Here is a 25,446-nt window from a genome sequence, read left to right as displayed (position 1 = left end):
GACCGCTCGGAAATGCGTCGTCTCATAGACGGCAATGCATTTCCGAGCGGAAACCGCAAAAATATTGTACAGGTTGCAGAATCAGAATATCTGCTGCGGAAATTCTGCTTTGGGAACAGAGCATCAGGATCCCGCTGAAATCAATAGGACTCTGCTGCTGCGGAATGTCCGTGCGGAATATTCATTCGGCCGTGTGAACATGACCTTCAGGTTTTTAATTGCAATCACTGACTACAAAGCCAAGAGCAGATGATTGACAGAGGGCACTTATAAAAGGCTTTGTACTCAATAATTGCAATTAAAAACCTGCAGGTGTGAACACAACTAGAGATGAGCGAACTTACAGTAAATTCGATTCGTCACGAACTTCTCGGCTCGGCAGTTGATTACTTTTCCTGCATAAATTAGTTCAGCTTTCAGGTGCTCCCGTGGTCTGGAAAAGGTGGATACAGTCCTAGGAGAATCTTTCCTAGGACTGTATCCACCTTTTCCAGCCCACCGGAGCACCTGAAAGCTGAACTAATTTACGCAGGATAAGTCATCAACTGCCGAGCCGAGAAGTTCGTGACGAATCGAATTTACTGTAAGTTCACTCATCTCTAAACACAACCTTATACCGGCTTTCCAGAATTACAAAAATATGGAGGCACTCTTTAAAAAACAGTGCCACACCTGTCTACAGGTTGTGTGTGGTATTGAAGCTCCCCTCCCATTCACTTCAATGGAGCTGAACTGCAACACCGCCCACAACCTGTGGACAGGTGTGGCACTATTGTACATATTTTGGTGTAAAATCATTTTTCATCTGCTCACATGTATCCTGCTGTATGCCTTTTCAGTGGCATGGGTTGCAGCCATTGCAAAACTACAACTCCCAGCATACCCAGACAGCCAAAGGCTGTCCCAGGCATGCTGAGACTTGCAATTTTGCAACAGCTGGAGGCACATTGGTTGGGAAACACTGCTCCAGAAGAGTAAAATTATAACTTTTAAAATGCTGGGAGTTGAAGTTTTGCAACAGCTGGAGGCACACTGGTTGAGAAACACTGCTCTAAGGTGTCCATAGCTTTTAAAGGGGTATTCCCACCCCCCCCCCCCCAAAAATAGAACTAAAAAATGAAAAAAAACTGTCTGACAATAGTGCTCTCTGCTGACACCTCTGTCTGTCTCAGGAACTGTCCAGAGTAGCAGCAAATCCCCATAGCAAACCTCTCCTGCTCTAGACAGTTCCTGAGACAGACTGAGGTGTCAGCAGAGAGCACTGGGGTCAGACAGAAAAGAACAACTCAACTTCAGCAGCTGATACGTACTGGTAGGATTAAGATTTTTTTTAATATAAGTAATTTACAAATCTGTTTAACTTTCTGGAGCCAGTTGATATGGAAAAACATTTTTTTCCATGGAATACCCCTTTAAAAGACTTTATTTGCCCCAAAATTTAAAGAAAAACCGCCCTCCAGGCTTTTTAAGAAACCTCAGCGTGATGGAATTAAAGGAACACTCCGGGTAAAAACCGCTACAGTGTGTTATGCCTAGTGCAGGGCCTGGGGGAAAATTCTAACTATACAGGGAATCAAAGAACATCAAAAAGACATGCCCTGTGTTATGCTCCGACTTCTTAGGCCACGTGCCAGGTGAGGACATTATTGTATAAGTTTTGCCTGGAGTGCTTCTTTAAAGGGGTACTCCGGTAAATCAATTGGTGCCAGAAAGTTAAACAGATCTGTAAATTACTTCTATTAAAAAATCTTAATCCTTCCAGTACTTATTAGCTGCTGAATACAACAGAGGAAATTCTTTTCTTTTTGGAACATAGAGCTCTCTGCTGAATCACAAGCACAGTGTTCTCTGCTGAAATCTCTGTTCATTTTAGGAACTGTCCAGAGCAGCATATATTTGCTATGGGGATTTTCCCCTACTCTGGACAGTTCCTAAAATGGACAGAGATGTCAGCAGAGAGCACTGTGCTCGTGATGCCAGCAAAGAGCTCTGTGTTCCAAAAAGAAAAGAATTTCCTCTGTAGTATTCAGCAGCTAATAAGTACTGGAAGGATTAAGATTTTTTTAATAGAAGTAATTTACAAATCTGTTTAACTTTCTGGCCCCAGTTGATTTAAAAAGAAAAGAAAGTTTTCCACCGGAGTACCCCTTTAACATTTCAGATGACACAAACACATGTTAAATAATGCAAGCTCTATCACTGTAGATGAGTGTTTTCCAGCCAGAGTGCCTCCAGCTGTTGCAAAACTACAACTCCCAGCATGCCCGGACAGCCATAGGCTGTCCGGGCATGCTGGGAGTTGTAGTTTTGCCACAGCTGGAGGCACACCGGTTGGGAAACACTGCTGTAGGAAATGGAAGAAGAGCATCATGGCCATTACAATAAATACAATAAAAAAAATATCGTAATAATAATAAAAAAATATATAAAAAAAAATAAGAATGTCAAGAAAATTTTACAAAATCTACAAAAATGTTAACATTTTTCAACCAGCTCCCATTCCAGTACCACAGGCCGGTCCCGTCCGTCTATGTTCACACTTGAAATGTCGCGGTGCGTAACAAGTCATTGCATAAAAGCCACAATAACATGGCTGATTGTCCGTATCTCGGAGATATCCCGAGGGTTATCACATTCCCATTGAATCATGGAAATATCGACTATTCCTAAGATGGTGCATTTAGAAGGTCGGTTAGAGGTCGTTAAACGTCAAAAGTTTTAGCGCCCAATTTATTCACCAGCGTTCTGTCGACTTTACCCTCTTTATCGGCTTCCGACGACCCCCGATTCTCCGGGAGTTCTTGCAGGTTTTTTTCGTGAGGAGTCACTGACTACTTTCCCACAGTGTAAAGCTCCATTACGCTAGAGGACGACCAGAATGAATATGGCGGCTGCCACTGCTGGCAAGAAAGCTGTCGCCCTGTAGGCGCCCGACTTGCGATGCGATCTCATGAGGTTCAATACGGCGTTCGTGTGGTTGGTGGGTACGTCTACGTTGCAGATCATTCCGTCGCAACAAGATACGCACTCCTAAAAGAAGGAAATGTCATGTAAGTATCGGTAGTGATAAATACGTATTTAGTAATGTCTAGGGAGAGTGATAAAGCTGTGTTTCCCAACTAGCGTGCCTCCAGCTGTTGCCAAACTACAACTCCCAGCATGCCCGGACAGCCAAAGGCTGTCCGGGCATGCTGGGAGTTGTAGTTTGGCAACAGCTGGAGGCACACGGGTTAGGAAATAATAGTTAAAAGCTATCGTTTTTTGTCTGTATTTTGAGGGTGACAAAATGTTCATTGAACGGGTAAAAAAAAGGAAAAAAACAACATAAAAAGAAATTTCTAAAAAAAAACAAAACAATCAATAAGCCAAATTTCAAACACCATAAAGGACACATTTTTTCTGCCTTTCGAGAAAAAATTTCGGCTTTTCCTTTTTATTTAATTTTTTTTATACTGCTTTTTTTTTATTTATTTATTTATTTATTTTTATACTTTTTTTGGGCTCTGGCAAAAGCTATGGCACAGGAAATGTGTTCCCAAAAGGAGACACTTTACAGGACGTTTACGGGTGTAATTTGGGATCTGAACAGCCCAAAAGAAGGAGCTTGCGCTTTAGTTTTTACGTGTGTAACAATCTGGCTAGGTTCACAATACGGAATTTCCAAGTGAAATTCAGCTTTAACCCCTTAAGGACATGTTTTTTTCCTTCTTACCTTTTAAAAATCCTAATCCTTTCAATTGTCCACCTAAAAATCCATATGAGGGCTTATTGTTTGCGCCAACAATTCTACTTTGTAATGACGTCAGTCATTTTACCCAAAAATCTACGGCGAAACAAGAAGCATTTTTAATTGTGAGACAAAATTGAAGAAAAAATGCAATTTTGTAACTTTTGGGGGCTCCCGTTTCTACACAGTACATTTTTCGGTAAAAATGAGACCTTTTCTTTATTTTGTAGGTCCATACGATTAAAATGATATCCTAATTAAAGGGGTATTCCAGGCAAAAACTTTTTTTATATATATATCAAGTGGCTCCAGAAAGTTAAACAGATTTGTAAATTACTTCTATTAAAAAATCTTAATCCTTTCAGTACTTATGAGCTTCTGAAGTTAAGGTCGTTCTTTTCTGTCTAAGTGCTCTCTGATGACACCTGTCTCGGGAAACGCCCAGTTTAGAAGCAAATCCCTATAGCAAACCTCTTCTAAACTGGGCAGTTCCCGAGACAGGTGTCATCAGAGAGGACTTAGACAGAAAAGAACAACCTTAACTTCAGAAGCTCATAAGTACTGAAAGGATTAAGATTTTTTAATAGAAGTAATTTACAAATCTGTTTAAACTTTCTGGAGCCAGTTGATATATATAAAAAAGTTTTCCTGGAATACCCGTTTAAATACGGGGATGTATGAGGGCTCATTTTTTGCGCCGTGATCTGAAGTTTTTATCGGTACCATTTTTGTTTTGATTGGACTTTTTGATCACTTTTTATAAAAAATAAAAAAAAATGATGGTATAAAAAGTGACCAAAAAGACATCCTAGCTGATCGGGACACCGCGGTGGTCCCGATAGAGCAGCCGGGAATACTTTTTTTTTCCTTAGACGCGGCAATCAACCTTGATTGCCATGTTTAAAGGGTTAATAGCGGTCCTAACAATAGCCACCGGGACAGACCCGATATGACATATCGTGGTAGTGGGTGCAGGACATGCAGTTACGCCCTGTGTCCTTAAGGAGTTAAAATCCCACTTGGAAATTCCGGTGCATCGCGATCGCATTGCTGTCAATGGGATTGGTCTGCAGAGTACACACTGGGGAATTTCCGCAGCGGAGTTCTAGAATGATCTCGGTCATTCTTTCAGCGGAATCTGCACGAAGCACATTGTCGTCTATGGGGACAGCCAAGTTCACACTCATAGGGGGTCATAGTCAAAACTCTTCACGTCAAAAATTAGGCATTTTGCGCCAAAATTTTGGCACAAAGAAGTTTCTGTCAGATATTCAGTGTTTTACCTGAGATTGATCTAACGTTTACATTAGTCACAGCAGTTTTTCAAATGTGGGCGTGGCTATGTAAATTTCATGCTTTACATCGAAAATTTTGCACCAGCTCTTTGCTAGTGTAGAGATCACAGAATTGGTTGTATTTTTTTTGTTTTTGTTCTTTTTGGAAAAAAAGGCGTTACTTACTCAATTATTGAAAAAATACATTCTTATTATTGGAAAAAAAAAATATTTCCATGTTCACTGGCTATGCACTCACATTTAACCCCTGGACACATTTTATTTATACAGTTATCTCTTGTATGGGCACTAATAATCATGGAATATCATGTGAGATGCTTCTGCCAGAATTTACTGCGATATAAAATTTGGCATAAAAATTGGCAATTTTGGCACAAAATTTTTTTTTAAATGGCAGAAAAAGAAAAACAAAAGTGGCATGAAAATGAAATCTCACATATTTTTAAAGCAGCAAAAGAGACAAAAAAAAAAAAAAAGAGGAAAAAAAAAAAAGTCTATAGGATGAGGGATTACGGACGCGGGTTCACTGTTTTAAAGCGCAACTGTCATGAACTCCGAGCTATATAACCTACACACGGCCTTTGTACCGTTTTTGCATTATTTCTGCCGGCTTTTTATCACCCCAAAAAATGCTTTTGATCGCAGCCACACACAGTCAGATAGGCGTGGTGCGAGGTACGCCATGCCCCGCCCCCGCCACGCCCACCTCTGTACGTCAGCAGTGGGACCGCTGTGTGATTGTCACACAGGTCCCAACGCATGCGCAGCTCAGCTAACAAGAGCTGCGGCGTATGGTATCCAGGCAAGCGCTCACTCCCGCCGCCTGCCTCGTCAGTGCGCCGCTGCAGTGCTAGAGGCAGAGAAGACGTGCGCTCTGTCATGCACGTCTTTGCAGGAGAGAAGAAAGAAGAAGCAAGAGGATAGCAGGCACGGAGAACAGTACACAAATTATAAAAGGTGTATATCTGAATAAACTTGTTTTTTAAAGGGGTTCTCCGGCACTAAGACATCTTATCCCCTATCCTAAGCATAGGGAATAAGATGCCTGATCGCGGGGGTCCCACAGCTGTCACGCCCCTTGCATTGAGGGGGCGTGATGTGATGTCACATGGGGGCGGAGCCGTGATGTCACTATGCTCCGTCCCCGTGATCGCCAGTAAACAGACCCGGAGCGAGCACGCTCCGGGGGCTAATTCTAACAGGGTGCGGCGTAGAAGATCACGGGGGTCCCCAGCGGCGGGACCTCCGCGATCAAGCATCTTATCCCCTATCCTTTGGATAGGGGATAAGATGTCTTAGCGCCGGAGTACCCCTTTAAGTTGCACTTTAGCTGAGCTGAGGGGTGCATGCGCTGGGACCTGTGTGTCAATCACAAAGCGGTCCCAGCACTGACCTATGGGAAGGTGGGCGTGGCAGAGGCGGAGCATAGCATACCTCACGCCACGCCTATCCGACTGTGTGTGTGGCTGCGATCAAAAGCCTTTTTTGGGGTGATAAAAGGCGGCAGAAATAAGGTATAAACAGCGCTGTACACACCATCTGCACACAGTACAAAGGCCGTGTGTAGGTTATATAGCCATAGTCATGAGAGTTGCGCTTTAATGCAGTATTACTACTCACTACGGGACACCCTTACCATATGACCAGAGTCCCGATGATGACGACATCCCACATGGTGACATTCCTCTATGGTCGCACATTTCTTGGTGACGGATTTACTTTTCCCGTGGCTGGTGAAGTGGTGGACGGTCTTACAGTAATGTGTATCTGCAACACAAGTATCATGTATGTAATCCAGCGACAAGAGCAGAAGTGTTGGTTACCATTGCAATTCATTTACATGATGGTATAACAGTACTATGTTGGTAAAGTTTGGTTTTTTCTTTCACTTTTTTCCCCCTATACGGTAAAATCCCTTTAACCAGGCATTTTGTATTTTAGAAACATTCTGATAATCTGGCGCTTGTTACAAGCACAGAACCACAGTATAAAGAAAGAAATTCTTAACTTTTAAAACTTGAGATTTGTATCTATAAACCAAACATACGGTAGTTGAAAACTGTCCCGATTTTTTTTTTGGAGGGGGGGGGGGGGGGGGGGGGGGGGAGGGGACAATCCTTCAGACCGGACCAAAAAAAAAAAAAAAAAAAGGGACGACTTCAGGGGAGTTCCTAGCTGTTATAGGTATGCCCCCAATTGGTCACAGGAAGAAAGCTTAAAGGGGTACTCCACTGGCCAGCATTTGGAAGTGTTCCGAATGCTGTTTTCGCAATGCGGGGGCCGGCCACACCCCTCATGACATCACAGCCACGCACCCTCATCTCAAGTCTATGGGAGGGGGCGTGACGGCCCGCTGTCCCCTTTTTTTATCCATGTTTCGGTTCCGTTCTTGCAGGCTGTAAACGGATTAAAAACAGTTTATAAAAAATCCCATTCATGTTAATGGTATTTTATTACAATCCGTTTACATCCGTTTGTACCCGTCTGCACTCATTTCCTTTTTTTTTATGTAGTGTTTATTCTTCCGTCAAAAAAAAAAAAAGATACAGTAAATTTTACATTGAAGTCTATGGAATACAGATGCGCCTGTTATCTGTTTGCATCCGTTTTTTTTTCAATCCATTTTTACTTCTGAGCATGCTCACAACAAAAACATTTTTGGGGGGTTTATTAACTGAACAAGAACGGATGCAAACGGATAACATCCGTTTGCATCCGTTATTGTCCATTTTTTAAGTCCGTTTTCTAGACGACCGTGTGAACGCAGCCTTAGACATTACAGTATATTAAACCAGTAACTACCATAAAGATAGAAGAATGGCGTCACTTACTGGATGGACACCACTTGTCCTCGGCCCAGCGGTTGCAGTTATAGTTGTCAGTCGATTTATCGCACGTAAAGCACTTGAAGCTGTTGGGGTACGGTGTAGCTGCGGGCAAAGCAAAAATGGTCAGAAAGGAGGATCTACATGTCTACTTCTAAAGACTTTACAGTCATTGACCTTACACAGACATTTACAAAGTTTTGATCGGTCAGGGACCCCCAGCGATCACTAGATTATATTATATATATATATATATATATATATATATATATATATATATATAGATATAGATATAGATATAGATAGAGAGAAGCTTGAAGCTGTGCGCTTCTCTTCCTGACGGGCTCCATAGTCTTGCAACAGGTTGGATCCAGCAGTAAGCCCAGGAGTAAAGCATACTAGCATATACTTCTCCTAGCTGTGCTAGCAATTGGTGGTGGTCCCTACACCGAGACCCTGCCCGATCAAATTTTTTGACGTTAAAAGTTTATAGTGGCTGTGGCTGCTAAGCTTTTAGGACCCATTTACAAAAATCAAGTGCCTTCAGGGTTTTGTTTTTTCTTTTATTTTTGAGAAGATGCCTTCTTAAAAAAAATTAAAAAAAAAATATTATATATACCGTATATATATATATATATATATATATTCACCTAACTCGCCTCTCGCACTCTCCCAGTACCTCCGGTATAGCTGCTCTAGTGCCATCTTCTTCCTGATGCCGATGGTCACAGTGCAGCTCACTTGTCACACCGGGATGTCCTGCCATGGCCAGTGATTGGCTGAGCAGGTGTGACATATTGAACCCCAGCCCTGGTCTTCTTCCTGGTGCCGGGGCTCAATACATCAGCCAATTGCTGGTCGAGACAGAACACCACTATGGTCATCGATTCACTAACCTGCACTGTGATGGATCAACCCCCAGCACCAGTAAGAGGATTGCATCAGGAACCAGAGCAGCAACACCAGAGGCACCGGTGGAGCGCGGGAAGTAAGTAAAGGTTTTTTTATTTTATTTTTTTTTATTTAAGGGACAGGCTGGACATCCTAGACAAAAAGACAAATACCCTATCGCCAGAGTACGTCTTTAGCTTTTTACAGGAAACTAAGAAATATTAAATTGGTCAAGAAGTCCAATACACACGTGAAATTATGAAACAACATAGTAAGATAGGGTTGCACTTACGGTCTATGGGAGGCCTCACATTATGGAAATTGACATTTTTGGCACAAGCGCCGTCTTCAATTGCGAAGAAGATGATGATGGCGCATAGAAGGAGGTGGTAGATGGTCACCATCCTGTCTTGGGGGATCCTGCCCGGCTTGTCTGGTCTCTAGATAGTTTTACCTATAAGAAAAAAAATATTGTGAAGATCCATTCATTATCATTCTGGTACGTGTGTTCCCGGACCCAAAACGTTTCTATTGTTTCTTGGTTATTTTTGCAACTTTCTGATCCACCTTGACTAAATAAACAGCTACATGAGATCAGCTTTGCTGCGTTACCAAACATGACTGTTTACCAAACATGGAGGTCTAATGTTACCGCCAGTGATACTAAAGAGTCAGGTGCTTCACCGCCAAGGAAAGGACAACTGGGATCTGGAATCACCGGGGGGAGGGGCTTAGCCTTGGGCAATCCCACCTTGTTAGGAGGGTCCCCTGACAATAGGCAGATCACCTAGTGCAGTGGTCTCCAAACTGTGGACCTCCAGATGTTGCAAAACTACAAATCCCAGCATGCCCGGACAGCCTTTGGCTGTCCGGGCATGCTGGGAGTTGTAGTTTTGCAACATCTGGAGGTCCACAGTTTGGAGACCACTCACCTACTATCTCTTTGTTAAGACTCCTTGTAATCAGCTGTTGGGAAACCTGGTAACAAGTGGTCACTTTTCCTGCAGCGCCTCCACAGGGCAGGTTCTGAATTACACAGTGGTGGCGATTTACTATACGAAAAAATTCTGGCATCATGTGCACCAAAAAATAAAATAAAATAAAATCTGGTGCACAAGGCCATTGCGCCAAATTTTAGACACTTTTCCACCTGTTGTCTGGAAAAATAGGTGTATCTTTGGCTAAAGGGGTGTGGTTTAAGAAGTGCCAAAATGCTTCAGAATTCTGGGCAAAGTTTTTTTTATTTTATTTTTTAAATAAAAGCAACTTTTTTAATAATTTTGAGTAATAATTTTCTACTCTCAACAGCTTCTATGCCGCCATACGTGTCTCCATATTAACAAAAGACAATTATACCTTGTGTGCGGGCACGGTCATTTGAACAAACTTTGCATAGCTCAATAGCACAATCGAATAGAAGAGACTTTGTAATATATCTTATTGGACAAAAATCCTTCTTTTTGCAATACAAATCTATGGAGAGGGAGAGGAGGGAGCTCCACCCATCAGCTCGAGGAGAACTAAAAATTATAGACGAAGCGTGCAGAGCAGAAATCTGCTGAAAAATCACATATACCAGTTATATGACAGCGAGAAATAGTGCTGCTCCTCATCTGTACGCACGCAGGGCAACTTGAAAGGTCACCTGACAGGTACGGTTTAAAGTGGGAGACAAGGTCATCGCTGCTGTAGAAAAAGCTTCTACTGAAAAAAAAAGTCTCAGAAGAACATTTATACGACACACCCAAAATAAGAGCTGACCACAGAGCACACAGTAAACAGGTACTGAGCGAACTGATGGTAAACAGTAATATTATTCAGTAAATAGGAGGTTATATCATGCAGCGAATCACAAGAAATCCCCTTAAAGCAGTGTTTCCCAATCAAGGTGCCTCCAGCTGTTGTAAAACTACAACTCCCAGCATGCCCGGACAGCCTTTGGCTGTCCGGGCATGCTGAGAGTTGTAGTTTTGCAACAGCTGGAGGAAAACTGGTTGGGAAACACTGCCTAAGGGTCTATTCACACGGCGGAATTTCCGCTTGCGGAATTCCGCCTGCAGAATTTCCGCCTCAAGTTGAAGCCCATAGACTTCTATGGGATTCCGCACTCCCATTTACACTTCTGAATTTCCGCTTGCGGCATTGGTGCAGAATCTGTGTGGAAATTGCGCAAGCGGTAATTCAGAAGTGTAAATGGGAGTGCGGAATCCCATAGAAGTCTATAGGCTTTAATTTGAGCCGGAATTCCGCCATGTGACTAGACCCTTAAAGGGTACCTTTCAACAAAAAAAAAAAAATGTTGATATATTATAGATTAATGTATGCAGAATAACTTTCCAATTGCAGGTTATTAAAAAATATGCTTCTTTCTATTTAATTTTCCACTTTGAAAAAATTACCACTAGGGGTCTCCCTACCAGTCCTGGCCGCAAGCCCTTTTTATAAATTTCAGACTCATGCTGGAGTCCTAATTCTCAGACTGCAGCCGGGACACAGACAAGCTCAGCTGGCATCTCTGAATCTTCTCCTCTCTGTTTACAACTGCATGTGCAGAGAGAAGAAATTTCGAAGCTCAGATAGTAAAATGAATGAGGGCATGCAGTAAGAAAGAGTCAGGAGTATGCCCTGTGTGACATGAGCACAGTGCTGTCTTTTGCCTGTATGACATGCAGGGAGCAGAGCTGAGCTTGTCTGTGTCCCGGCTGCAGTCTGATATTTAGGACTCCAGCATGAGTCTGAAATCTATAAAAAGGGCTTGCGGTCAGGACTGGTAGGGAGACCTCTAGTGGTCATTTTTTTTAAAGTTGAACATTTTATAGAAAGAAGAATATTTTTTAATAACATGCAACTGTAAAGTTATTCTGCATACAGTAATCTATAATATATCAAAAGGTTTTTTTTATGAAAGGTACCCTTTAAAGTTTCCTTTTTGTTTAATTAAAAGATTTAAAAAAATAAAAAACTTTTCACGGTGCTGAGATGACAACCAATCAATCAAAGGAACCAGTGGGTTTAACTTCTTTTATGGCATTCACTATGTGGTTATGGTTGCAAATTATATCAATTATTTATTTTAATATTTTTTTTAAACATTTTTATTTTTTTACTTTTTTTTCATAAACTAAAGTGGAAAATGGTTTTCCTTTCATTTGGATTTTTAATTTATATTTCCGAACATTTTAGGTCTGACTATGGTACTTGACCCAGGGATGATTTGACCACTCACAGAATACACCTCAATACTTTTATAGGTATAGACATATGGCAGATTTGATGGCCGACATGCTCTATCCCTCTTTCTAAACATATAGATGCCACAGTGACGTGTCTTATAATAAATGTAAAATAATAAATACATTTAAAAAAAATAAAAATAAATTTAAAAATATGGGCACAGCAAAAACAGTTATAAAAATGCAAGTATATCACATACAGTTTATGCAAATTTTTCGGCAAATGTAAGGCTTTGTGCCACACCACCGCAGAGGTTCAACACAGACCAACATGGCATATTCAACCACAACTGGGGGAAATAAAATGCCCCAAAAAAGCTTTAAATTACCCAATGGAGCTTTTGTTAAAACAAAATGTGCATTGTCCTTTATAGAACATAGTTATAGACACGTACAGTCTCTGCTATCACGATCGCCATTTGGCACAACAGCTATTTAGGTTGCTAACAAATGCACCAACTGGTTTGATATTTCTAGAGTCGTCGTCGTCGCCCCCCCCCCCCCCCCCCCCCCCCCAATCCACAGTATCTGGTGGAATGCTACAATGTGACACTCATTGGTATCATGAAGAATGTCCCAAGGCTCCACATTCCTCCTCGGAGCAGCCAGTCGACCATAGCCGGCCATTGTTTTGGCTGAGCTGCCCATATATTGTTTGATTTTCTGCTTTCTGAACCCAGACGGCAAATCTCAAACAAATAATCTGGGTGTTCCTGTTTGGTCAGCGGGAGGATTTCAGGAAGCTGAACCCATGACACCTTGATACGGTGCCAGGTTCATTGGCAGGTTTCTCCAAAGGAATTCAGTGGCCACTGGGATTCCTAAAAAAAAAAAAAAAAAATTCAAAAGCCTCCCCTGCAGTCAAGTGTGTCCAGACGAAAATCAGACAAGGTAACAAAATGGATATTACCGTAGGTTCCACCCGGCTTTATGGGATTCTAATTATTCCCCTCGTAGATACAACAGCCCACATTTCCTAATGGTCTTGTTCTAATGGACAGTCTGCAATTGGGCCACATTTATCACAGCGGCTCAGGATGATCGATAAATCTGGTGCATCTGTAGACTGTCTAATTTTACTTTATATCAGAACAGGGCGCCAAAATCTTGGCGGAATTGTGGTGCTGCAATTAAGGTCACATCCTACTCAGCATATTTCCTGCCCTTTTCCAATAAGTCTCATCCTCTTGTTGGACAAAGTGCAGCTTCTGTTCTTTTTTGGCGCACTTTGCTTATTAAATGGGCGCTGTCAGATACAAAAACGTTTGATATGTTGTAAAGCATGTATAACCAATAGGTTTTGCAATTGATTTCATTAGAAAATTTTTAGCATTTCATACAGAAAAACCCAGTCAAACAACTGCCCCCCCTGCCTGCTTGGACACATACTATAGTCCTGCTGTGTCCATGCATCATCACCTATGTCATGGACACACTTCCTTGATTGACAGCTGTGAGTGCAGGGCTCAGAGCTGGAGGAAAAATCCTCCCACTGCCAGCTTGTGTCCCGCTACTGTCAGTGAGGACAAGCTGGGAGTTGTAGTTTTGCTAATGCTAGGGGAGATGTGAGCAGACAGTATACTGAGGGAGGGGGCGGAGACCTGCACAGTAAGGCCACGCCCCCTCCCTTTGAGAGGAATTCAGACTAGTCAGCTAAATTAAAATTGTAATAAAAAAATAAATAAAGGCGCTAGACACATAAAAATGTCATGTACATGGTCAGGATGAGGTACTGAGGGATATATGTAGTTTTTTTGTTGGATCTGAAGAGTACACTTTAAGGCTCTTTTCAATGAGGTCCACCAGTGCCTGTAAATTCTAGTTTTTGCACATTGTTGTCAAGACACAACTGACTTAAGTCGGGTCATTTGTCCTCCGTCTTTGACTGTTCGCCTCCCCATTTCTCACGCAGTAGCTTTTATTCAGAAAATATTCTAGGAGCCTCTCATCCAAATCATGATCTCAATGTGAGATTCCACCTTACAGAAGATCAGAAGCCAAGAAAAATCATTCAAGCAAAACGCTCATTGTTTACGCCTGGAGATGGTAATGGATTCCTGGGCCTTCTCCGGACACACCTTGCAGCGTCTTGGCACCGGCCTGGGTACACGTCATGATGAGTTCAGCGACTGGAGGGGGAAAAACAATTGATGACAACAAAATGGGACGACCAGGAGTTGGCAGAGGAAAACCCAACTATAGATGCTCAGGCCTCCTAAGGGATCTCTAGATGAAAGGGGACCTGGGGTGTGTTCCAATATATAGTTGATTAATCCTGGATCCACAGCAGTGTTTTAAAACAGCTGGAGGAAACACTAGTCTACAGAGGGGCCCGTGAGGTGAAGGCCTTACCCATGTCAAAGGAATTGTCCATTTAAGACAATCCCTACTTAAAGGGATATTTCAGGATTCTTTTTTTATTTGACTATGCTACCGGGGCTATGAAGTTAGTGTTGTTTATAGTATAGTGTCTGTACCCGTGTTTGATCTTGGCCCCAATGTTCATGTTTAGCAGCATACAAAATTAGGGTTGCCATGGGCCTTTCCCAGGTTGCAGTGCGGCCCGAGACATTACATCACTAGTAAGGTGTTGAAAGGGAGCGTGTCTGTGCTTTAATGGGTAAAGCGAGCACTGGGTGGGAGGGAGATCATATTCCACAGGGCTGCAGGGAATTGTGGTTTTAAGCACAGCACGCATGGAAGGGAGCCTAGCTGTGCTGCAATGGGTGGGGGGGTTGATGTTTGGGAGGGAGATAAGTCACCTCTGGCCTAGATACAAGGGATCCTTGGTATTGTAGTTGGAGGGAGGGCACAGAAACAGGAAATAGCCAGTTCACACAAACAAGCCATCAGTGTGAAAGGGGACACAGGACACGGCCATTTATAACCAATACAAGCACGGATCCTTGGTAAGCATGTCCATAACTGTATGACACTTAATTACTAAAGTCACCTTATGTTGGATAACTGCTTTAAGCTGATCACATATCTGTGGAAAGCAGACAGTAAGTGTTCCATTTTCATGCAGCGCCCCCCCACAGGGGAATAAAGTATTGCATTGCACCCATTCAAACCAATGTACCATTTTTGTACTGCAGAACCGGACAGGTCCTCCAGAGCGACAGGTGTTTTTTGTAGCCACACTCTTCACTCCAAGAGATGGGGATCCAAACAAATAAACTTCCTTCTATTAACTCTAAATTATCTAACAGGATATAAGAAAATCTGTTTTCTGTGTTTTCTAGACCCTACAACCCTCCGGAAGCCCCAATGAAAATGATTGGAGAGAAAGCTGCTCACGTCCACCTACCTCTTCCTACCGCTGTCCTCATTCACTGCAGCTACTCCAACCACCACACCCTGTTCTCCACCACATTGAAATGTATCAGCCAGAGATCTCAGCTGTGCAAATACACATTAGAACAGGAAACGCATTACCACTCCGAAATCAATCAGTTCCCCACACTCTATTATACTTTTCGCAGGTTGTACGGGATGTATAAAGTAAGTGTTAATTCCACTTAAGTGCAATTCAAATGGTTGTCATAGTGTATGCACTTAAAATGCTCATAGTAGATACGTATTATCTCATAACTCAAACCCCGGGACCTTAAAGGGGTATTCCAGGAAAAAACTTTTTTTTTTTTTTATATATATCAACTGGCTCCAGAAAGTTAAACAGATTTGTAAATGACTTCTATTAAGAAATCTTAATCCTTTCAGTACTTAGACAGAAAAGGACAACTCAACTTTAGCAGCTCCTAAGTGCTCTCTGATGACACGTGTCCCGGGAACCTCCAGTTTAGAAGCAAATCCCCATAGCAAACATCTTCTACTCTGTGCAGTTCCTGAGACAAGCAGAGATGTCAGCAGAGAGCACTGTTGCAAGACAGAAAACAACAACTCAACTTCAGCAGCTGATAATTATTGAAAGGATTAAGATTTTTTAATAGAAGTCATTTACAAATCTGTTTAACTTTCTGGAGCCAGTTGATGGAAAAAAAAAAAAAGTTTTTTCCTGGAATACCCCTTTAAATAGTTCTCGCTATATGGACTGAAATTCTATTCACACGGCAGAATTCCCACTTCCCACCTCAAATTAAAGCTCATAGACTTCTATGGGATTCCGCACTCACATTCATGTGAATAGACCCTAATAGTGCAAGATGCTGGCTCAACGTGGGGTTTTCCATTACAAACCTTTATTTTTTTATTTTTTATCATAACGATAAGACTAGAAACGTTTGATCAATGACGAGTGGATCAATGACGAGTGGATCATTGTTTTCCAAACAGGGTGTCTCCAGCGGTTGCATAGCCCTTGCATTTTTTTTTTTTTTCCTCCTGTCTGTAGCACACCTGGGGGAGGGGTAAATTGATTAACTGCTCTCAGGTGTATAAAACTAACTGGGAAACTCTGTGAGCCCTGCTCTGACTGAGTCTAGCTGAAGCTGGGTCTGTATTCTAAAGTGTGGTATTATTAAGTGTTACATTTGAGAAGTTTTATAAGCAGGAGTTGTAAGCAGGACCCACTGTAACTGTAAGTATTACACTCCCTTGATAAAAGTAGTTTTTCTTAATAGTTAATAACAGCTGTTTGTCACCAAGGATATGGACAGCAGGATTGGAGGTTTTCTTCAGTGCACATTGTGCCACATGTATACATCTCTGGAGCAGCAGCTTCAGGGTGAATACCGCTGTGACAAATGTGAGCATGTTGCCCACCTGGAAGCTCGTATTAGAGATCTAGAGGAGCAAAATGCAACATTGAGGGCGATTGACAATCTTACAGAGCAAGCAGTTAGTGGGGCAGAAATGGAGGTTGGAGAAACTAGCCAGGAGGCCCAAGTAGGGAGCTGGGTTAATGTAGTTAGAGGGACTGGAAAGGGGGCAAGGAAAAGGAAGGTCACTTCTGCTTCTGATCTCCCAAGTAAAATTGCCAAGTTGGGCGATGATGCGAGGGCCTCAGTATCAGAGATGGCAACCCTAGTGGATACTGGTCTCCCTAACAGCCGGGGGAACAGCTCAACTAGTAGTGTGGGGGATGGTAACGCAGGTAGGCCAAGACAGTTAGTTGTGGTAGGAAATCCTATAATCAGGAAGACGGATAGAATAATTTGTCGCCAAGACCACCTCAACCGAATGGTTTGCTGTCTCCCTGGTGCCAGGGTTCGGCATGTGGTGGAAAGGGTGGACAAATTACTAGGGGGGGCTGGGGATGACCCAGCTGTCGTGGTCCATGTGGGAACCAACGACAGAATACATGGTAGGTGGAGGTCCTTGAAGAATAATTACAAGGAACTAGGTGCCAAGCTGAAGGGAAGGACCTCTAAGGTTGTGTTCTCTGGAATACTTCCTGTGCCATGCGCATCGTAGGAAAGACAGCGGGAGCTTAGGGAGTTAAATGCATGGCTTAAGTCGTGGTGTGAGGGGGAAGGGTTTGGGTTTTTAGAGCACTGGGCTGACTTTTCATTGGGGTACAAACTCTATTCTACGGATAATTTGCACCTGAATGGAAGGGGGTCTGCTGTGCTGGGGGAGAGAATCCTGGAAGGGGTGGCTGAGTATTTAAACTAGGTGAGTGGGGGGAGGATAATAAAGCAAAGAAAGCAGACAGTGGGATGGATAGGTTAGAGAGGGGTCAGGACATAATGGCGGGTGGAGAGGAGTCCTGTGGGGGGAGGTTAAGAACAGTGGATAAGGAGATTCATGCGTTACAAACCAGCTGTAAAAATAAATGTAGCCCGAAAAATTGTAATCCCAATAATTCAAAAAATTCCATTAGCCCCAATAACTCAATAACTACAATAAGCCCCATTAACTCAAAAAATACCATTAGCCCCAATAACTTAAATAACAACGTTAGACGCAATAACGCAAAAAATCCCATTAGCCCCAATAACTTAAATAATAACGTTAGACCCAATAACTCAAAAAATCCCATTAGCCCCAATAACTTAAATAGTACAATTAGCCCTTATAACTCAAAAAATGACATTAACCCCAATAACTCTGAAAATCCCATTAGTGAGACTATATGTGTAAAACTTAATGGAAATGTAAAGTGTATGTTCACAAATGCCAGAAGCCTAGCAAATAAAATGGGGGAGCTTGAGGCCTTGATACTGGAGGAACATATTGATATAGTTGGGGTCACTGAGACATGGCTGGACTCCTCACATGACTGGGCTGTTAATCTGCAGGGGTTTACATTGTTTCGCAAGGATAGAATGAACAGAAAAGGTGGTGGAGTCTGTCTGTATGTAAGAAGTGGTATGAAAGTCAGTGTGAACGATGCCATAGTGTGTGATGATTCTGAGGAGGTGGAATCACTGTGGGTAGAATTACAAAAGGAGGGAAATACTGAAAAAATAATATTTGGTGTAATTTACAGACCCCCTAATATCACTGAAGAGATAGAAGGTCGGCTGTATAAACAAATAGAGAGGGCCGCCCGGGCAGGTACAGTGGTAATAATGGGAGATTTTACTATCCAGATATAGATTGGGGCCGGGGGTTGGCTAAAACTACAAAGGGGAGAAAATTCCTAAATTTATTGCAGGATAATTTTATGGGCCAGTTTGTGGAGGACCCAACAAGAAGTGATGCCTTGTTGGATCTGATCATTTCCAACAACGCAGAGCTGGTTGGTAATGTAACTGTGCGGGAAAACCTTGGGAATAGCGACCACAATATAGTTACTTTTGACTTAAAATGTAGAAAACAAAGACAGGCGGGGAAGGCAAAAACATATAACTTTAAAAAGGCAAATTTCCCTGGGCTGAGGGCTGCACTACAGGACATAGACTGGGGGGAGGTGTTGTCAAATACTGATACAGAAGGTAAATGGGACATCTTTAAATCAACTCTAAATAACTATACAGCTAAATATATACCAAAGGGGAACAAATATAAACGATTAAAACTAAATCCTACATGGCTGACAAATGAGGTTAAAAGAGCAATAAACAACAAAAAAATAGCCTTCAAAAAATACAAATCTGATGGGTCAGCTATAACATTTAAACAGTACAAGGAGCTTAATAAAATCTGTAAAAATGTAATAAAAACAGCAAAAATTCAAAATGAGAGACAGGTGGCCGAAGAAAGCAAAACTAATCCTAAATATTTTTTTAGATATATAAATACAAAAAAACCAAGGACAGAGCATGTAGGACCCCTTAATAATGATAATGGGGAGGTTGTCACGGGCGATCAAGAGAAGGCGGAGCTACTGAATGGGTTCTTTAGTTCTGTATATACTATGGAAGAAGGAGCTGACATTGGCCAGGTCAGTGCTGGTAACACATCATGTAATGTACTGAACTGGCTTAATGTAGAGATGGTACAAGGTAAGTTAAGTAAAGTAAATGTAAGCAAATCTCCAGGGCCGGATGGACTACACCCAAGAGTTCTTAGAGAGGTAAGTTCAGTAATATCTGTACCCTTGTTCATGATATTTAGAGATTCTCTGGTGTCTGGTATTGTGCCAAGGGACTGGCGCAAGGCTAATGTGGTACCAATCTTCAAGAAGGGCTCTAGGTCTTCGCCAGGCAATTATAGACCGGTAAGTCTAACGTGCATTGTGGGTAAATAGTTTGAAGGACTTATAAGGGATTACATACAGGAATACATAGGGGATAATTGTATTATAAGTGATAGCCAGCATGGGTTTACTAAGGATAGAAGTTGTCAAACCAATCTAATTTGCTTTTATGAAGAGGTGAGTAGAAGCCTTGACAGAGGAATGGCTGTGGATATAGTGTTTCTGGATTTTGCCAAAGCGTTTGATACTGTCCCTCATAGATGTCTGACAGGTAAGTTAAGGTCCTTGGGCTTGGAAACTTTAGTTTGTAACTGGATTGAACACTGGCTCATAGATCGTACCCAGAGAGTGGTGGTAAATGATTCGTACTCTGATTGGTCCCCGGTTATTAGTGGTGTACCCCAAGGTTCAGTACTGGGCCCGCTGCTGTTTAATTTATTTATCAATGATATAGAGGATGGTATTAACAGCTCTGTTTCTATCTTTGCAGATGACACCAAGCTTTGTAGCACGGTACAGTCTATAGAGGATGTGTATAGGTTACAAGATGACTTGGATAGACTAAGTGTCTGGGCATCCACTTGGGAAATGAGGTTCAATGTGGATAAATGTAAAGTTATGCATCTGGGTACTAATAACCTGCATGCGTCGTATGTCTTAGGGGGGATTAAACTGGCAGAGTCACTGGTAGAGAAGGATCTGGGTGTACTTGTAGATCACAGACTACAAAATAGCATGCAATGTCAGGCTGCTGCTTCCAAAGCCGGCAGGATATTGTCATGTATAAAAAGAGGCATGGACTCGAGGGGCAGGGACATAATACTCCCCCTTTATAAAGCATTGGTACGGCCTCACCTGGAATATGCTGTTCAGTTTTGGTCGCCTGTTCATAAAAGGGACACTGCGGAGTTGGAAAGGGTGCAGAGACGCGCGACTAAACTAATATGGGGCATGGAACATCTTAGCTATGAGGAGCGATTAAAGGAGTTACAATTGTTTAGTCTTGAGAAGAGACGTTTAAGGGGGGATATGATAAACGTATATAAGTATATAAATGGCCCATACAAAAAATATGGAGAAAAACTGTTCCAGGTTAAACCCCCCCAAAGGACGAGGGGGCACTCCCTCCATCTGGAGAAGAAAAGGTTTAGTCTAAAGGGGCGACACGCCTTCTTTACCGTGAGGACTGTGAATTTATGGAACGGTCTACCTCAGGAACTGGTCACAGCAGGAACAATTAACAGCTTTAAAGCAGGGTTAGATACATTCCTGGAACAAAATAACATTAATGCTTATGCAGAATTATAAAACTACATCCCTTTCCCTTATCCCCTTACATCCTTCCCTTCAATCCCCTGGTTGGACTTGATGGACGTATGTCTTTTTTCAACCATACTAACTATGTAACTATGACGGTGGGCCCAAGCAATAAGAAATCCATCAATTCGGAAATAGAGTTCAGCTCAGTTGGCTTCTCCTGATTCTCCCATATATTATAATAGTCAAAAACAAGAGACAGAGGCGCTCCATGCGGAGGATCACATGTGCTGGATTAAAGGAAATACGGAGGGGATACAGACGGTCACTTACACAACAATGTTAGGGCCCTGGAAGGTAATGTAAGGGCCACATGGGATGGGCCATCATCCCCTCCCTAAAGGTCTAGTTCAAGTGGATGGGAAATAGTTAATATAATGTTTACAGGGATGAGTTTACGCAGTTATTAACCTCTGTGCCGAGTTTTCTCATAGGGCCAGCATGTTGCTGGGCAGAATGGCTCTGGATCAGGATTGGTGAATCGCTGCAGCGGCGGGAAGATAGAAGTCTATTTAAACAACAGCTGGACTGACCCGGTGGTCAGTCTGAAGTAACACCTGTGGAAGATTCAGCATGCCCGTCCCTCCCTCCCTCCCTGTCACAGTCTGTTTTTGGGGGCGTCACCTTACGGCGGACAGCTATAGTTTTTAATGGTTTAATTTAATTTTCTAAGGGGGGGTGTCACCCAGAGTTCTGGGTGGACAGCTGTGGTGGAGTAAGGATACACTGGTTATTATTATTGGTTGGTTTACTATGGTTTTAATTGGTTATTTATATATTCAGTTATTGATTATTAATTGTTTGATTAATTATTAATTACATTTATTTACCCTCAATAAACGGCCGTGGCTTTTATCCCCAACAGTTGTCGTGTCTTCTATTTTAGTTTAAGTAATGGGGGGGGGTATGATGGTCCTCATCCCATGGACAGCACATGTAATGAGTAACGCACACGTTGTGTCCTACATATAAAAAGACAATGGGAATATTTCAAAATACACGTTGGGATCTTTCCCAAATACATGCAAAATTTAAAATGAAAAAGGTAAAGTGAACAGGGCCTTACAGAATGTAAATTAAGTATGGCCATCATTGTTATCAGCTGACAGATCTCTCCTCTAAAGTCTGTCAGGACAATGGCAATATAGTAAAGAACTGTCTGCCGGGATGGCTTATCAGCAGCGCCGCCCTACTGCCAGCTTTGATGCTGAGTGAATGCAAATACATGTTAGGCCATGTTCAGACATCGTATAAAATACAATGTATAGCAATTTATGGTGTGTTTTTTACGGTGTGTGATGGCCTTAAAGGGGTAATCCACTGCCCCAGCGTTTGGAACATTTTGTTCCGAACACTTGGAGCAGGCGGCGGGGGTCGTCAGGACAAGGCCACGCTCCTCGTGACATCACACCACACCCCCTCAATGCAAGTCTATGAGAGGGGGCGTGGTGCCTGCCATGCCCCCTCTCATAGACTTGCATTGAGGGGGCGTGGTGTGATGTCACAAGGAGCGTGGCCTTGACCTCACGACCCCCGACGCCAACTCCCAGCGTTCTACATCAACGCCAGGTGCTGCGCAGAGATCGGCGGGGTCCCTGCAATCAGACATGGATACGGGATAAGATGTCTAAGGGCGGAGTAACCCTTTAAGAATAAGCTGTCCTTACATTTTAGATAGCTTTCAGCCAAATGCTTGATATCTCTCTCCAGACCCCCGCCCCCCCCCCCCCCTCCTCCACACACACACACACACACACACACACACACACACACACACACACAAGAATGACCGACTCGGACGAGTATACATGTTTTTCTAAATGAGGAAAAGGGAGAAAGCTGCTGCCTGACTCTTCCTTGCTCTCCCTGTGAACAAAAGGATTGGCCATGTTGAAATCCAACATTTCCACCTGTTCTTTTCCCGACATCTGTCATCAAAGAGAGTTGGGAGATCGCCATACGTGTTACCTGGTTAGCTGATCCTGCAGAAATTAGCAAGTTCGGAATGGGTTAACCAATACTGATAGTCTGGTAGTTTACTTCCCGTTTCAACAATGTGTCCTGTCAGGAAGCTGAACGCAATGTATCCTAACATGCAGCTTCCCCTGCTGAACAACATGTTCCATTGGTTGGAAGGGAAGCTGCACGTTAGTATACACTGCCGACAGCTTCCTGAAGCAATGTATGCTAACCTTCAGCTTCCCTTCCTGCAAGTGTTCCACTGGTTGGAAGGGAAGCTGCATGTTTATTTACATTGCGTTCAGGAAGCTGAACGCAGTGTATATTAACATACAGCTTCCCTTCTTGGCAATAAAACATGTGGTGCTGGAAGGGAACAAGCACCTCAGTATACATTGCTTCAGGAAGCTGAACGCAATATACACTGACGTAAAGCTTCCTTTCCTGAACAACATGTTTCATTGGTTGGAAAGGAAGCTGCACGTGAGTAAACACTGCATTCAGCTTCCTGAAGCAATGTATATTAACCTGCAGCTTCCCTTCCTGCACATGTTCCACTGGTTGGAAGTGAAGCTGCATGTTCGTTTACATTGTGTTCAGGAAGCTGAACGCAGTTTATACCAACATACAGCTTCCCTTCTTAGAAATGAAAAATGTGGTACAGGAAGGTAAGGAGCACGCCAGTATACACTGCTTCAGTAAGCTGAACGCAATATATACTACCATACAGCTTCCCTTCTTAGCAATGAAACATGTGGTGCAGCAAGGGAAGAAGCACCTAAGTATACATTGCTTCAGGAAGCTGAACGCAATGTATACTGATGTGCAGCTTCCCTTCCTGAACAACATGTTTCATTGGTTGGAAGGGAAGCTGCACATGTTTCATTGGTTGGAAAGGAAGCTGCAAATTAATATACACTTCGTTCAGCTTCCTGAAGCAATGTATACTAACCTGCAGCTTCCCTTCCTGCACGTTCCACTGGTTGGAAGGGAAGCTGCATGTTAGTTTACATTGCGTTCAGGAAGCTGAACGCAGTGTATACTAACATTCAGCTTCCCTTCTTAGCAATGAAACATGTGGTGCAGGAAGGTAAGGAGCATGTCAGTATACATTGCTTCAGGAAGCTGAACACAATCTATACTGACGTGCAGCTTCCCTTCCTGAACAACATGTTTCATTGGTTGGAAGGGAAGCTGCACATGTTTCATTGATTGGAAGGGACGTGCAGCTTCCCTTCCCGTACCACGTTCCATTTTTTTGGAAAAATTTGTCAAATCTTCTTGTCAAGAAGCTGGGTTCTTCTTACTAGATGATGTTCGAAGACTTTAGCCAAAAGACTACACTCTCTGCCCACCCCCTTGCATAGGAGATGACCTAAAAAAAAAGATCTTGGTATGTTTTCTTAAGAACGATAGCCTATAGTTCAATAATGAATACCATAGTTCTCTTCCAACTCTGCAATCAAAGTGTTACTGTGCAACTTGAGGATTGCCAATAGCAATTCAATGGAGCACTGCCAAGTCAAACATACAAGCGAAATTATCATTTAAGTTAATTACCAACTAATATTGGGCTTGTTAAGTAAACACAGTATTGTGTCCCGCTGCAGATATAATCTAGGTGTGCGGTTTGGTATTGGTTTCATATCAGAACATTATACGTGCTCTATGTAAAAGCACCACCAGTATCAGATTGCATAGGGTGGTTTTTCCCAACCAGTGTGCCTCCAGCTGTTGCAAAACTACAACTCCCAGCATGCCCGGACAGCCTTCGGCTGTCCGGGCATGCGGGGGGTTGTAGTTTTGCAACAGCTGGAGGCACACTGGTTGGCAAACACTGGCATAGGGACACCCCCACCCAAGGGGAATAGCAACATCCAGCTGTTTTTACTCAAACAATTCCAGGAAGAATAACAGAGGAACAAAGTTCTAGAAAGAGATTCTACCGAATGATTTCATGGGGGAAAATACCCAGCTAAAATGTCTTCTTAAAACATAGTAAGTAATGGCCCCCATGGATTCATACATTAAGCAGTAGAGGAATATAATGTGATTTTTTTAAATTTTTATAATGACGTCCTGTCAGGAAGCTGAACGCAATGTATACTAACGTGCAGCTTCCCTTCCTGCACCACATGTTCCATTGAGCAGTATTTTCCAACTTGTGTGCCTGCAGCTGTTGCAAAACTACCCCCACCATGTGGTGCAGCAAGGGAAGCTGCACGTTAGTATACACTGCGTTCAGCTTCCTGGCAGGACACATCGCTGGAACCTGAAGAAGAGGTAAGTGAACTACCAGAGCCATATAATGTCATGCGTTTTTTTTTTTTATTTAGTTTTTTTGCAGGTTAATTTCAGTGAACTTTATCTATAACAACCAGGAGTTTTTAAGAATGAATTATAATGTTTCTAAATCCTGTCTAGTATTTCCTTTGCCTCTACAGGTCCCAGCGATGTGTCCTGCCAGTAACCTGAACCTGAATTTATCCTCATGTGCAGCTTTCCTTCCTGCATCACGTGTTCCTTTGGACAGTTTTTTCCAACCAGTGTGTCTCCAGCTGTTGCAAAACTACAACAAAACTTCCTGCTCCATGTGGTGCAGGATGGGAAGCAGCATGTTGGTATACATTGTGTTCAGCTTCCTGACAGCCAA

General features: G+C 42.6%; 1 protein-coding gene across 5 annotated transcripts in view; it reads right to left on the bottom strand.

The window, feature by feature from the left end:
- Positions 1 to 2,323: 2,323 nt before the first annotated feature.
- LYPD6B (LY6/PLAUR domain containing 6B) overlaps positions 2,324 to 25,446 on the bottom strand; it is an 86,594-nt gene continuing 63,471 nt past the window's right edge. For all 5 annotated transcript variants that reach the window (XM_056534416.1, XM_056534413.1, XM_056534415.1 and 2 more), the window contains exons 2-5: positions 9,031 to 9,192; positions 7,854 to 7,952; positions 6,659 to 6,789; positions 2,324 to 3,030 (exon numbers count right to left, since the gene is read on the bottom strand). In XM_056534416.1, coding sequence (XP_056390391.1) covers positions 2,863 to 3,030; positions 6,659 to 6,789; positions 7,854 to 7,952; positions 9,031 to 9,142 — 510 coding nt within the window. In that variant the 5' untranslated portion in view covers positions 9,143 to 9,192 and the 3' untranslated portion in view covers positions 2,324 to 2,862. The remainder of the gene's footprint in view (positions 3,031 to 6,658; positions 6,790 to 7,853; positions 7,953 to 9,030; positions 9,193 to 25,446) is intronic.

Source organism: Hyla sarda, chromosome 8 (genome assembly GCF_029499605.1).
Source record: "Hyla sarda isolate aHylSar1 chromosome 8, aHylSar1.hap1, whole genome shotgun sequence".
Taxonomy (NCBI): Eukaryota; Metazoa; Chordata; class Amphibia; order Anura; family Hylidae; genus Hyla; species Hyla sarda.
Note: the sequence above shows the minus strand (reverse complement) of the source record. Positions and strands in the feature narration are given on the sequence as shown.